The 12,106-nt window shown below is 34.7% G+C and overlaps 1 protein-coding gene across 1 annotated transcript in view; it reads right to left on the bottom strand.

Moving 5' to 3' along the window:
* Positions 1-4,693: 4,693 nt before the first annotated feature.
* Positions 4,694-12,106, bottom strand: part of LOC148625489 (uncharacterized) — a 33,637-nt gene continuing 26,224 nt past the window's right edge. Inside the window, exons 5-9 of the mRNA XM_088569080.1 lie at positions 10,413-10,738; positions 9,120-9,455; positions 8,176-8,298; positions 5,766-6,003; positions 4,694-5,461 (exon numbers count right to left, since the gene is read on the bottom strand). Coding sequence (XP_088425206.1) covers positions 5,026-5,461; positions 5,766-6,003; positions 8,176-8,298; positions 9,120-9,455; positions 10,413-10,738 — 1,459 coding nt within the window. The 3' untranslated portion in view covers positions 4,694-5,025. The remainder of the gene's footprint in view (positions 5,462-5,765; positions 6,004-8,175; positions 8,299-9,119; positions 9,456-10,412; positions 10,739-12,106) is intronic.

Genomic DNA, 12,106 nt, shown 5'->3' with positions numbered 1-12,106 from the left:
AATCTTGCGCTGTACGTATTTAATCTACAAAATCTATCAAATGATAGTGATTGACTTTTTTATGTGTGTGAATGATAATATTCTATGCGCGTTTGATTTTCCCTATTTCATACTGAGATACCACACATCGGACGGTAGACAGGGAGAGATGGGTCGGGAGACAGGGAGAGATGGGTCGGTAGACAGGGAGAGATGGGTTGGTAGACAGGGACAGATGGGTCGGTAGACAGGGAGAGATGGATCGGTAGACAGGGAGAGATGGGTCGGGAGAAAGGAGAGAAGGGATAGGAGAAAGGAGTGAAGGGTGGGAGAAAGTTGAAAGGTTCCCCTTGTACGCCCTTCACATATGTCTAATATAACATTAGTCCCATGTGGTTCCTATAGTACATGTAGTGATGAATTTTGTACACTAACAAATTATAATGTAATACCATTAAAAGTATTTGATCAACATAGATTAGTAGCATTTCATTTTACAGTATATGCACATAATAAGAGGAGATATATCCGACTCTTTAAATTAATTTTGGGTGTCAAGAGCCAAATCTTCGGCTTTCGACTTGTTATGAATTTTCGAAGATGATTCTATGACGCTTTAAGTGACAATTTTATATTCCCCTGACTGTAAATGTGCGTGCGTGCGTGTATGTGCAAGATAAGGTATGACTAGTTTGGTAGGAATTGAAGTACTATGATCATGACATGACTGATTGGCTAACCACATATATAATTAGATTCTTGTCCCGGAGTAAATGCCTTTTCTTCAGTAAGTCTTCGAATGTAAAGACGACTAATTCTTTTTTTATCCTTGTTAGTGCATAGATTATGTTACATTTTTGTATGCGGTATCCCCGAAATTAACCATATTCTGATTGGGGCCGCCATTTAAAACTGACCCCATGCTTAACATAGCCAGTCTCCTTTTCTTCTAAATTTTTGAGCAATGAGAGAAAATGCAATACTCTATATTTGTAGTCATGTGTAGCATCAGAAGTAAATTAAATTTGAACCATTGCGAAATAATGTTTCTCATTCAGATTAAGAAATTCAACACACTTTTTACAAACATATCCTTTCGGACAACACTTTAATAGAATAACAAACAAATCATAAATATAAAACAGTGCTGTAATGAAATTCTTATTTAATTTCTGAATTATTTTTGTTTCTCCTATTTACAAAGATAATTTTGAAAACAGCTGAATAAATGTTGTGTCTTCAAATCGAAAACAGACTTTTGGAAGCGCTATTAATACCTCCATTATCAGATATCAAGTGTAGGTACACTTATTTGTATCGCATCAAACTCTGAAACAAGTGTTCTGCAACATTCACACTGTTTGTACATATAAGTTAACTATATGATAAATACAAAACTACCAATCATTTAGATATTGCTTTTGTTTGTATATAGTACACGTGTTTCAAGGGGGTGGGGTAATATCAGCAGCATTAGAACCAAATACAATGTACACATGTAGGAAGATGAGTTATAAAACTAATGTAAAATAAAACAAATACCGATGTTGCAAGCGTTTTCGTGATAGGCATACACGTAGTGGTACAGGAGTTAATATCGGACAACAGTAAACAAAGCTCACAATATATACTCCATCTATACAAAGCGACACACCAAATTTGAAACTAATCCATCAATACGATGGCGAGAGTTTTGTGACGAAAATTTTCTCTATCATTCCATATAATGTAAAATGGCAGCGTCCCATGAAATGGAAGCTGTTATCAGACAACACCGAATATCGTTTATAACGTATGCCCCATCTATTATTTATCAAATCTGAAATCTGTCCATCCATTGGGAGCCGAGGTAATTCTTTTTGAGGATCTTCTTTCAAATTAGCTCGGCAAAACTTGTATTTATAACATTCCATCTGTTAGTCATTATTTTGCTACGTAATGCGCTTTATGGATGTGTTATAATATTTGCATTATTATACAATACTTGTATACGAGAAGGATATTATTACATATTATGATTACTTTTTTCTCGTCTATAGTTTTAATGAAGTACTTTGTATAGTATTTAAGATAGTCTACGGTTACTTTGCATTTTCTAGTACTTAATGACAATCGTGGCTTGCGAATTCTCGTCAAATATATCTTCAAACAGAAATGCAACGTTTACCAGAGCTTTTTTTAAAAAGGGACATATTGTAGCATTATAAACTTCGCTAAATCTGATTTTAGTTAATAACTATTGCACATGTTACACGTCAAAATCCGTTTATACGAGCTTAAGTGAGAAACTTAAGTTACCAGCAATACATCAGCTATAAAAAGTATCTTTTGTCAAAATGTAGCTATGCATATTATAAAATTTGCGAACTTATCGAATTAAGAAGTAGTATAAAAAGGATAAAAAGATTATCCATCTATTTTTTTTTATATAATTTCATTTTTTAAGCGATATAGTTTTTGATCAATCAACTTGATTAATAGGACTCCTTTTACTGTTGGTTAATCAATAATAGTTTATGTCACAAAAATAAAATGCCCTACCAACTTTATTATGTTAAAATATGATCAAGATAAAAAAAAAACGCACAAAACTTATTAGAGATACATGTTAAGTAGCACTCCAGATAAGAATCATGCAAATATGATTCATGGTAGGAAAGCCTACATATTTCCATTTTTGATTTTTGATATTTTGTTTTAAAGGTCATAGTTAAAAAAATTAAAATGTGGCTTTTCATTTAAACCTTGTTCTTTGGAGATCAAAATTATATAGAATGTACTGCTGAATTCAAAATAAAAAAAGGGAAATAATTCTTTAATGACTGTAAAATACAATAGAAACTGTTGGAATTCAATGTGGGTTATCTTATAAGATCAGACAGATTGGAATGAATAATTATACAATTTATCATACAGATCCATAAAGCAACTTAATAACAAAAATAAAGATGTGTAGCTTTTTTTGCAGTATACTATTATATCTGAAGCTCGATCTTTCATCCAAGGGGTTTCGAGATGTATTGAACATTAAGAACTTCTTTCAACATTGTTTTTTATTAGCAAAACATAATACAAGCAATGTTTATTATCAGAGGTAGACGCAAAATATAATAACAACAATAAGACCTACCACCCTCCCAAAAGAAGGAATAGTAAAAAAAAAACACTAATCTGTACGATCATCCTTCGGTCTCTCCACCAAAGGCGATGATTCTGATATACCGTCTATGTACTGGATTCCTAAACTCCACAAGAATCAATACAAACTACCTTACATAGCTGTATCTGCAAAATGTTCCACCAAACAGCTTGCAAAACTTTTAACTTTTTTATTACAGCTGTAAGAGATGGTCTACAGTCCTACTACGCCACTTGTTACCACCGTAGTAGTATTAATTCAGTGTGGATCCTGAAAAATTTGAAAGATCTTCTGGTAACCCTAAATTCAAGATTATTATCAGAATACAATAGATTAAAACCTATGATTTTTCAACTCTTTATACTTATATTCCATATTCAGTTAAAATCCCGACTCAAAAACTTTATACATCGTTGTAACTCCAAAAAGACGGTACACCCAGATACAGATAATTATGTAGTACATGGTAAAAATTCTTCATACTTTGTAAAAATACTTCAAAATCATCTTCCAAATATACCGAAGATGTTTTCAAAATGTTGGAATTTTTTATCGACAACATATTTGTCCAGAGTGGTGGACGCGTTTTTCTCAGTGTTTTACGAATATAAAAATACGTAAAACACTTGGGCTTCATATCTTGCATTGCATATTGTAGAACCTCTCGGTGATGTATTTGGCTTCCTCTTTCGATAATTTTGGTTTTGAGTACTTCCTGTATACTGCTAATATTTTGATTATGATCGTCCGACATATTTGAGTTTAATGCTGATCCTTAAAACACGTGTTGAAATTTACAATATATAAAATTGGTATTTTTTGTGTTTCAACATACGATCGACATTCCAATGGGAACTAATTGTGCTCCTTTACTCGCTGACCTATTCCTTCACTCTTCAGGCTGACTTTATAGCTGAAATAATACAAAGGAAGGAACATCGTTTAGCCAGATCCTTTGATCTCAGTTTCCGGTATGTCAGGAACAGAGTTATGCTGCTACAAGATTGAAGTCATTACTACGAAAGTTTCATTCTCATCTTCATGAACTCATGGATCGTTACAGTGTATCTTTCTGCACCTGTGCGCCTGGTCCATGCTCCAATTTTTTAATGGAGTCCGAGTTGGTAATTTACCTTTATTGCTTTGTAAGTATTTATTTGATTATTATCCTGTCCTCGTTTGTCTACCCCGGCTACCCCGGACTTGACCTTTTATGATCAACTCTGCGGATGTTTCTAGAAAAGCAGAGAATGCTTACCCTACCGGTGCACCTGGTCCATGCTCCCAGTTTTTAGTGGAGTCCGAGTTACTTGCTTTTGTTACTTTGTATTTATGAGTTCAGTTACTTTATGTTCTTTGTTGTGTATGTCTGTTTTCCATGTCTGGTCTTTGTCCCTGGATTGCATTCTTTTGATTACCGCTATAATCTTGGTTCTCTTGATTAGTCTTTTATGTTCTTTGTTATGTGTGTCTGTTTTCTATGTCTGGTTTTTGTCCCTGGATAGCATTCATTTCATTTCTGCAAGAATCTTGGTAACTCTTTCACACTATCACACATCGAGCAAACTTGTGAGCTGAGGATGTCGACGCTTTAATAAAAATGTCTACAATTCAAAAGCAGAGAACATTCTTTTGTTTTGCATAAACGTAGTCCGGTTCTACTCATTATCAGAATAAAGCCGGGGTTCATTCCAAAGAACTGCTTTAAAGAAAGTACCAGTAGCATTGGGTAATTATAAACCGGAAAATCTAATTCCATTATTCTTTCGTTGTCTTTATCGACAGAAATCAAGAAAGTAATGCCCATCAATGATAACAAATGATGAAACTAGTGCAAACGGACGTTTACATAATATTATGTTTTTTTTTATATATATTACCATGTAAAGTATTAGCGGTAAAGAAGTTTATTCATAGATAGGAAAAGGGAAAGACTCGTCACGAACGTTTTGATTCTTCCATGGAATAAAAACATTAGTGACATTCACGTGCAAGCTACTTGCAAGAGTCGGGTAATGTCGGAGTAGTATTTCCTTCATATAAGTTTTATCGACATAGTCAAGACCCCATTGGGTGTAGAATTCTGATGTGTAGTCATCAGTGAAAAATCTGTCTGCCTCCATTCTACGACGAGCCATAACAATGAATATTCTGTTAAAAGTGTCACTGAATCCAAAACCATCCGGTAGTGGAGATTCAGCTAAGGACCCAACCAACAGATCAATTTGTTCTATATCGTTATTGTAAGCCTTTCGAAGCTCCTCAACATGTTCTTTGTTCGGTGTCAAATCTTCGAACGAAGAAAGTGGAGTTAAATGCAGTTGGCGCCTAAATTCATTGTATCTGTAAAAGAAAATGAACATAACTAAATCACTTGGTTCATGTTAGTTGTAAGTTATTACATTCTGTCTGCTTGTGTGTTTTGATTTCCACTAAAACTTTATTTTCGCCTTAATTACTGCATTTAACCCCTTGTTTGTTTTCTATAATATATTAAGAATTGAATAGTTATAATTTTGTCACTGACTTAAAAAAGAATTCATATCGCATTAAACGATTATAATCATGAATGAGTGGAGCGCCGCTAAATCGACTCCTTATCGCAACTATCCACTACACAAGAATGGCACAAAATAAACTGTTTTACCTTGGTACACCCCTCTCACGCTCCCTCATTAAATCTATCGTAGCAAGGTCAACGTATCCTTCACCGTGCGGACTATGGCTTGGTAGAAAAAGATGTCGGAGAAAGTTGGGATAGTTATGTAGAGCCATTGCTCCTGGATTTGCGTTTCCAAATGAAGAAATTATGTCTTCAATCGAGTTTTCCCGGAATACTTTGTCCGTCTTCTCGAATACTACATCAGTCATGTTGTACCGGTTTACTGAAATATAAGGAAGCCGTCATATAATTGGAGAAAACTTTAAACATATTTCAGATCAGAGTTAATATGTATAAAAAAAATATACAAAACTTTTTTGTTGTTTTTCATTAAAATATATATTTCAACACATGAGAGACCTCTGCAGAGACCAGGCTTATTCTATTATATGGAGGACACTAGCAAAATATATACTACGCATTATTTATGTATCAATGTAATGCTTATCTGTCACGTCAGAGAGAACGAGGACAGGAGGTGACTCAGAACACATTTTCAAAGTTCCCTGATAAAGCAACTGAATTATTAACAGACCTAAAATATTTACTTTATTATACAGCTTCTGCTGTTTTTTTTTTTTTTTAAATTAGAAACCAAACAACTATAATTTGTAAAGATTGTGATTTCAAAAAGATGAGATATTTGTGGGAACAAAACGAAGCATGTGCCACCGTCTGCATGGGTATTCCATGGACACTTTGAAAGAGAATTATTCACAAAAAAATGAAGACAAGAACGACCAAGTTCATTGCACAATTCCAAATTTCGGTATACTTTACACTCTTTTCAAGGAGTAACATTTCATCATTAGCATTGTATACAAATATTTCGGAAGTTCAAGTAGAAAATGTAAATGGTATACAAATTAAAATATACCGCAGTAGGAAGCCAAATCCAGCTCCGTGAAGTTCTATATGAGTATGTCAAAGAAACTGCATTGCTAAAGGTCCGGCATACAAGGAATAAATCCTCAGTGCTTTAATGGACTCGAATTTTGACATATGACTCATTTTGGTTTCTAATATATAATTTAAATTCATATGTAAGACGCTTATTTTGTCCATCATCTCATAGATCAAATTTTATTTTGTGACTGTGACGTCATCAACCTTTTTGCTGATTTATTCGTTAAATTTTGATATTAAAATTGAATAATAAGGAATGACTGTTATGTTTTTTAGGTGTATTTGAAATAACCTCAATGCCCGTGGTGCACACTTGAAGTTAACATGCTGTGCAGGTTATATAATGTGCACTACGTGATTGAGGTTATGTCCTTAAAGACTGAATTCAATCCTTTATTGATATATAGTTCATATTCCGTGATCGAACACGAGTCTGACTACTATAGATTGGTAAATACCCTCGGGGACCTATGACCACCAGAAGCGGCACTGTCCCAGTCATTTACAAGAATACAGATATGAATATACAAATTTCGGTATACTGTACACGTGTTTTTAAAAAGGAGTAAAATATACAAATACCATGTAACAAATTGTTTTTATTTTCTTCTTCGAAGTGTACACGTATATATACTTTACTTACGAGGAAGTATCACTCGGTTTACGAGTCAAATTTGCCAAACAAACTTTTGGTCGTTCCTTCCGCAGGACTCGAACTCGTACCGCTGTGACATCTATGGCAACACCGCCTACACAAAGTCAAGCACCCTAGACCTGTTGGCCTGCTAGGCTATATAAAAATATAGCTTTCCTACTCCGGTTCATTCCTCCTCGTAGGATAATCTAGGGTTGTAACTTAGTACACAATGTATGGTAGTACGGGACAGTTCATCGGTGTTATTATGTAGGATAGAGGATCAAATTAATGATCTTACCCAAGTTGCAACCATAGATTAATCCTACGAGGAGGAATGACCCGGTCAGCGAAAGCTATATTTTTACATGGCCGAGTGGTCTAGGACGCTGGACTTTGTGCAGGCGGTGTTGCCATAGATGCCACAGCGGTACGAGTTCGAGTCCCACAGAGGGAACGACTAAAAATTTGCTTGGCAAATTTGACAGTTCTAACATCGTTGGGTATTTTTCAGACCTTTCTATGCTTACTTTATCTTCAATGTATCAATTTGATCCGATGGAGTAGTGTAGCGAATAGATTCGTCACACTCTGAGACGTGTTTTATATATATATATATATATATATATATATATATATATATCGAAAGCTATATTTTTATATATCATATCTGGCCGAGTGGTCTAGGGCGCTTGACTTAATGCAGGCGATGTCGCCATAGATGTCACAGCGGTACGAGTTCGAGTCCCGCGGATGGAACGACCGCTTCGCAAATTTGTCAGTTCTAACATCGTTGGGAATTTTTCAGACCCATATATATATATATATATATATATATATATATATTAAACTTACATTCAGTGCCACCATTCCGATCTCTAATCACAATATAATCAGGCATTAAAGGATGAAATTTGTAAACAGCTACAAAATCTTGGGTAAGTGAAAAGGGGACGCCTCTTGTATTCTTTGGATTGCCTGTAAACATATCATTGTATTCTGTGTTCAATAAAATAGAAGCCAGTGACAACTCCGTCCGTTAAATTAAAAGTACGAATTATTTTAGCTGTCAGAACATTATTTTCTGTTGAACTATTACAACTTTTTTCGCCCTTTGATTTTTGATAACGAAAAGAGAGACACTCCTAATAAATGTACTTTCAATTTGGTGTCAATTACATTCATAAAATAAGAATTAGCATTATAATGCACAAAATGGAAATAACATGAACCTTAAACATAGTTATTTGCTGTCTATGGATTGTGTTTTTATTTCTTTCAATAATAAACAAGGTATTTAAAAGTTGAAAGAGTTACCGAGGGAACCAAGATTCTAGCGGAAATCAAAAGAATATCATTTATGGAAAAAGGCCAAATATGGAAAACAGACAAACACAACAAAGAACATAAAATAAGTAAAATAATAAATACGAAGTAACAAAAGAAAATGGACCACTCGGACTCCACTAAAAACTGGGAGCATGGACCAGGTGTGTCGGTACGGAGGGGGTCCTCTGCTTTTGTAGAAACACCCGCCGATTTGCTCACAAAAAGTTAAGTCCGGATTAGGCAAAAGAGGATAGAGGAAATGAAAACTATGACATGTTGGTCAGTTTTCATGGTGAAGATGGATACACCGTAACGACCCTTGAGTTCATCATGACGACCATAAAATTTCTGTAGTAATGACTTCCATCTTGTAGAAACATAATCCTGTTCCAAAAGCCCAATTGTAAGAAGTCTGGCACGATACAAAAAGTCTGCGTAAAAACAGGAAAACCTATAATTATTCAACGTACCAACTGCACCAGGGATTCCGTTAGCAAGCTCTGGGAATTGTTGACTTAATGACTCTGCAAGGGTCCTGTTTCCTTGAGCGACATCTAACATCGTAAAACCATACCAATTACTTTTAAGTCCCAATTTCAGCACGTAATTTTGTAAAATAGCCGTTGTCCATTCCATTGTGTGTATTTTGGCCATTACAGCTGATATGATCAGTCTAGCAGTTTCAAAAAGTTTTTTGTCGTTCCATCTCGGATTTTGTTGCTTGAGTTGATCACACACGTAGTTGTGTTCTTTTGTCCATATTATATGGAAAAGTTCCAATCCAACCCACCAATTGTTATTTTGTCCTTAAGAAAAAAAAAACACTTACTATATAAATCTTCATAAGTAAGAAACTCTGTTTTAAAAAATATATTTTATTCCTAACAATGTACATTAATATGGCAAAAGAAAGCTGAAATTATTTGATATTCACAACTTGATTTTAAAGTTAAATAAGTACTGTCCCCTCCACACACACACACACACACGTTGCATGCGATGTTTGCATGTTTGAATATACAATCTACGTCATTTTCAGAATCCGAACAAAACACCAGTGATTTTTTATCAAATTTGGTTGTTTCCTGTGCTTTTAACATTTTAACCTTTATCAACTTTAGGTGGATGTTACTATCTTGAGTTGAGACTGTAAAGCCCAATTTCATTACGTCAGGTATAGATGGGATGAATTCGAAATTTTTAGATTAACGTGTCCTTACATTAAAAAGTTCTGCACTATAGAATGAAACCAGGCTGAAAATTATTACGGGAAATAGCAATGGAGGCTTCCCCATATTTGTTTTATTTTAAAGTAGATCAAAATGGATGGCTTCTAACATTTTCACTTGTAAATTGTTGAAAATTGTAATATAGCCAACACCTTTAAACTATGGCAAGCTTATAAATATAAAAGGTTCAAAATAATAGTATTTCATTATGATGAAATTATTGTGTGGTGATATTATACGATCTAGACCTTTGAAATGAAAAAAAAAAACGATTTGCCCAGTGTAAACAAACCGGATTCAATAACCTTCTAAATGCACGAAGAACCGTAAAAAATATATAGGTCAAAAACTCGACTAATAATCTAACATTACACCTAAATCGGCAGACATTTTGTGCAATCGAAATTAATAAGACGAGAAGAGAAGTCGACGACTTTTTGTGACCGAGGATACAAGTACATGAACAATATAAGATGTATACAATCGTCAAATAAAATGTACTGAACGAAAAATTCCACATTTTTATTAATTTACCTGTAATAGGTAATCCTGTGGAACGATCCAATGGCAGCCGGCCTTCTTGAGTAAGAACCAATTTCCCCCCACGACCGGATCGTACACGGCGGTTTGTTCTTCTGTTTGATCCATATATTTGTGATGCATCCCACCAGTGAGTTACAGTATTTTGGTACGTCTCATAATCTTTCACGTTTTTACACATCTTTAAATTTGGAGGGAGTTTTTGACACATCATTTTAGTGAGTCCCGGAATTTTAACACAGCTATCAGGTCGTGTCATCGGAATTTTAATAGTACTGACAAAATCTGGATCGTCTTCACGAACTTGTACCTGTAAAGTTCTACAAGACAATTGTCGACATTTTTAGAAGTTGTATAATATGAAAATTCCAGATTAAAATTTAATTAAAAAAAAAGCGAATATGAGCATGCCAATTGGACACTTTCTAGTTGTATGTTATGGTAAACTTGAACATTTTGTTGTATGCCACATATTATTAAGTGTCAAAAACCCACCAAATTCAGTTTTATTTCTTGTTCAGAAAGAGTAACTGACCACATAACCAGTGTTAGTTTTACATTTGGTTGTTGTGCTTATGAGATAAAAATTACATAGATAGTACATGAAACTGGCCCTTTACAGCTTTATCAATTTGGTTTCGTTTGGTTGATTTGAGTGTGAGATGAATGTATGACAATCTGAATACGGAAGAGTAATCAAGGGAACCAAGGTTATAGCGGTAATCAAAAGAATGTAATCCAGGGACAAAGACCAGACATGGAAAACAGACATACACAACAAAGAACATAAAGTAACTAATATCATACATACAAAGTAACAAAAGTAAATGAGCAACTCGGACTCCACTAAAAACTGGGAGCATGGACCAGGTGCACCGGTAGGGTAAGCGTCCTCTGCTTTTCTAGAAACACCCGCCGAGTTGCTCATAAAAAGTCAAGTCCGGGATAGACAAACGAGGAAATGATTAAACTATAACAATAAAGTTAAAAACGATAGCACTTTCCGTATATCCGCTACACCCTTCATTTCGTGCATTATAAAGCTAGGACATCGTTGCTTCTAGCAGATAATTCGACTGTCTTCATCATATAAACCACTAAAATCTCCAAAAATATTTCATAACACAGTTTTAGCCAATCATTTGCACGATAAGAGAGACGCTGACCATCAGCTGACTATTCCCATACTTGGTTTAATTTTTGTATTCGTGCTAACATATATTTATGTGGTATTTGTAATTCATGATGGACTGAGGGTTTTTTAACGTCTCTCACGGACGGTGTAAAGCATCGAAGCGTTTACACAGTCCGCGGGCATAGTCATACCCGTTAATGTGGGTCATGGTATATTCGGGGAAATTATAGTCGTCATGTGACCACGTTCATTCATTCATTAAATGCATTACCAGGTGATTTAATGTCGATCCGTGACCTAGTGATCCAATTTGCGATCTGCACGCTTATATTGTACAGCATACAGCATTTGCTGAATCTTTGACCAAGCAAAATACTTTTCTGGATAAAATCAACACTGTCATGTACATGTAAGACAGATAGGTAAGTCAACTTATTGGTCCATGCCAGTCAATTGATGAGAAATCTCTAAGGTCGAAAAAAAATTAAGTTGTTTCCGACCACCATTCTGAAATTTTGTAGGGTCGGTAGGTACGGATTTATTTTTATTTAAA

This window comes from Perna viridis, chromosome 2, assembly GCF_037379345.1.
Source record: "Perna viridis isolate PV_CMFRI_1.1 ecotype Kerala chromosome 2, ASM3737934v1, whole genome shotgun sequence".
NCBI classification, from domain to species: domain Eukaryota; kingdom Metazoa; phylum Mollusca; class Bivalvia; order Mytilida; family Mytilidae; genus Perna; species Perna viridis.
The sequence above is the reverse complement of the archived record's forward strand: the minus strand, read 5'-3'. Positions and strand labels throughout refer to the sequence as shown.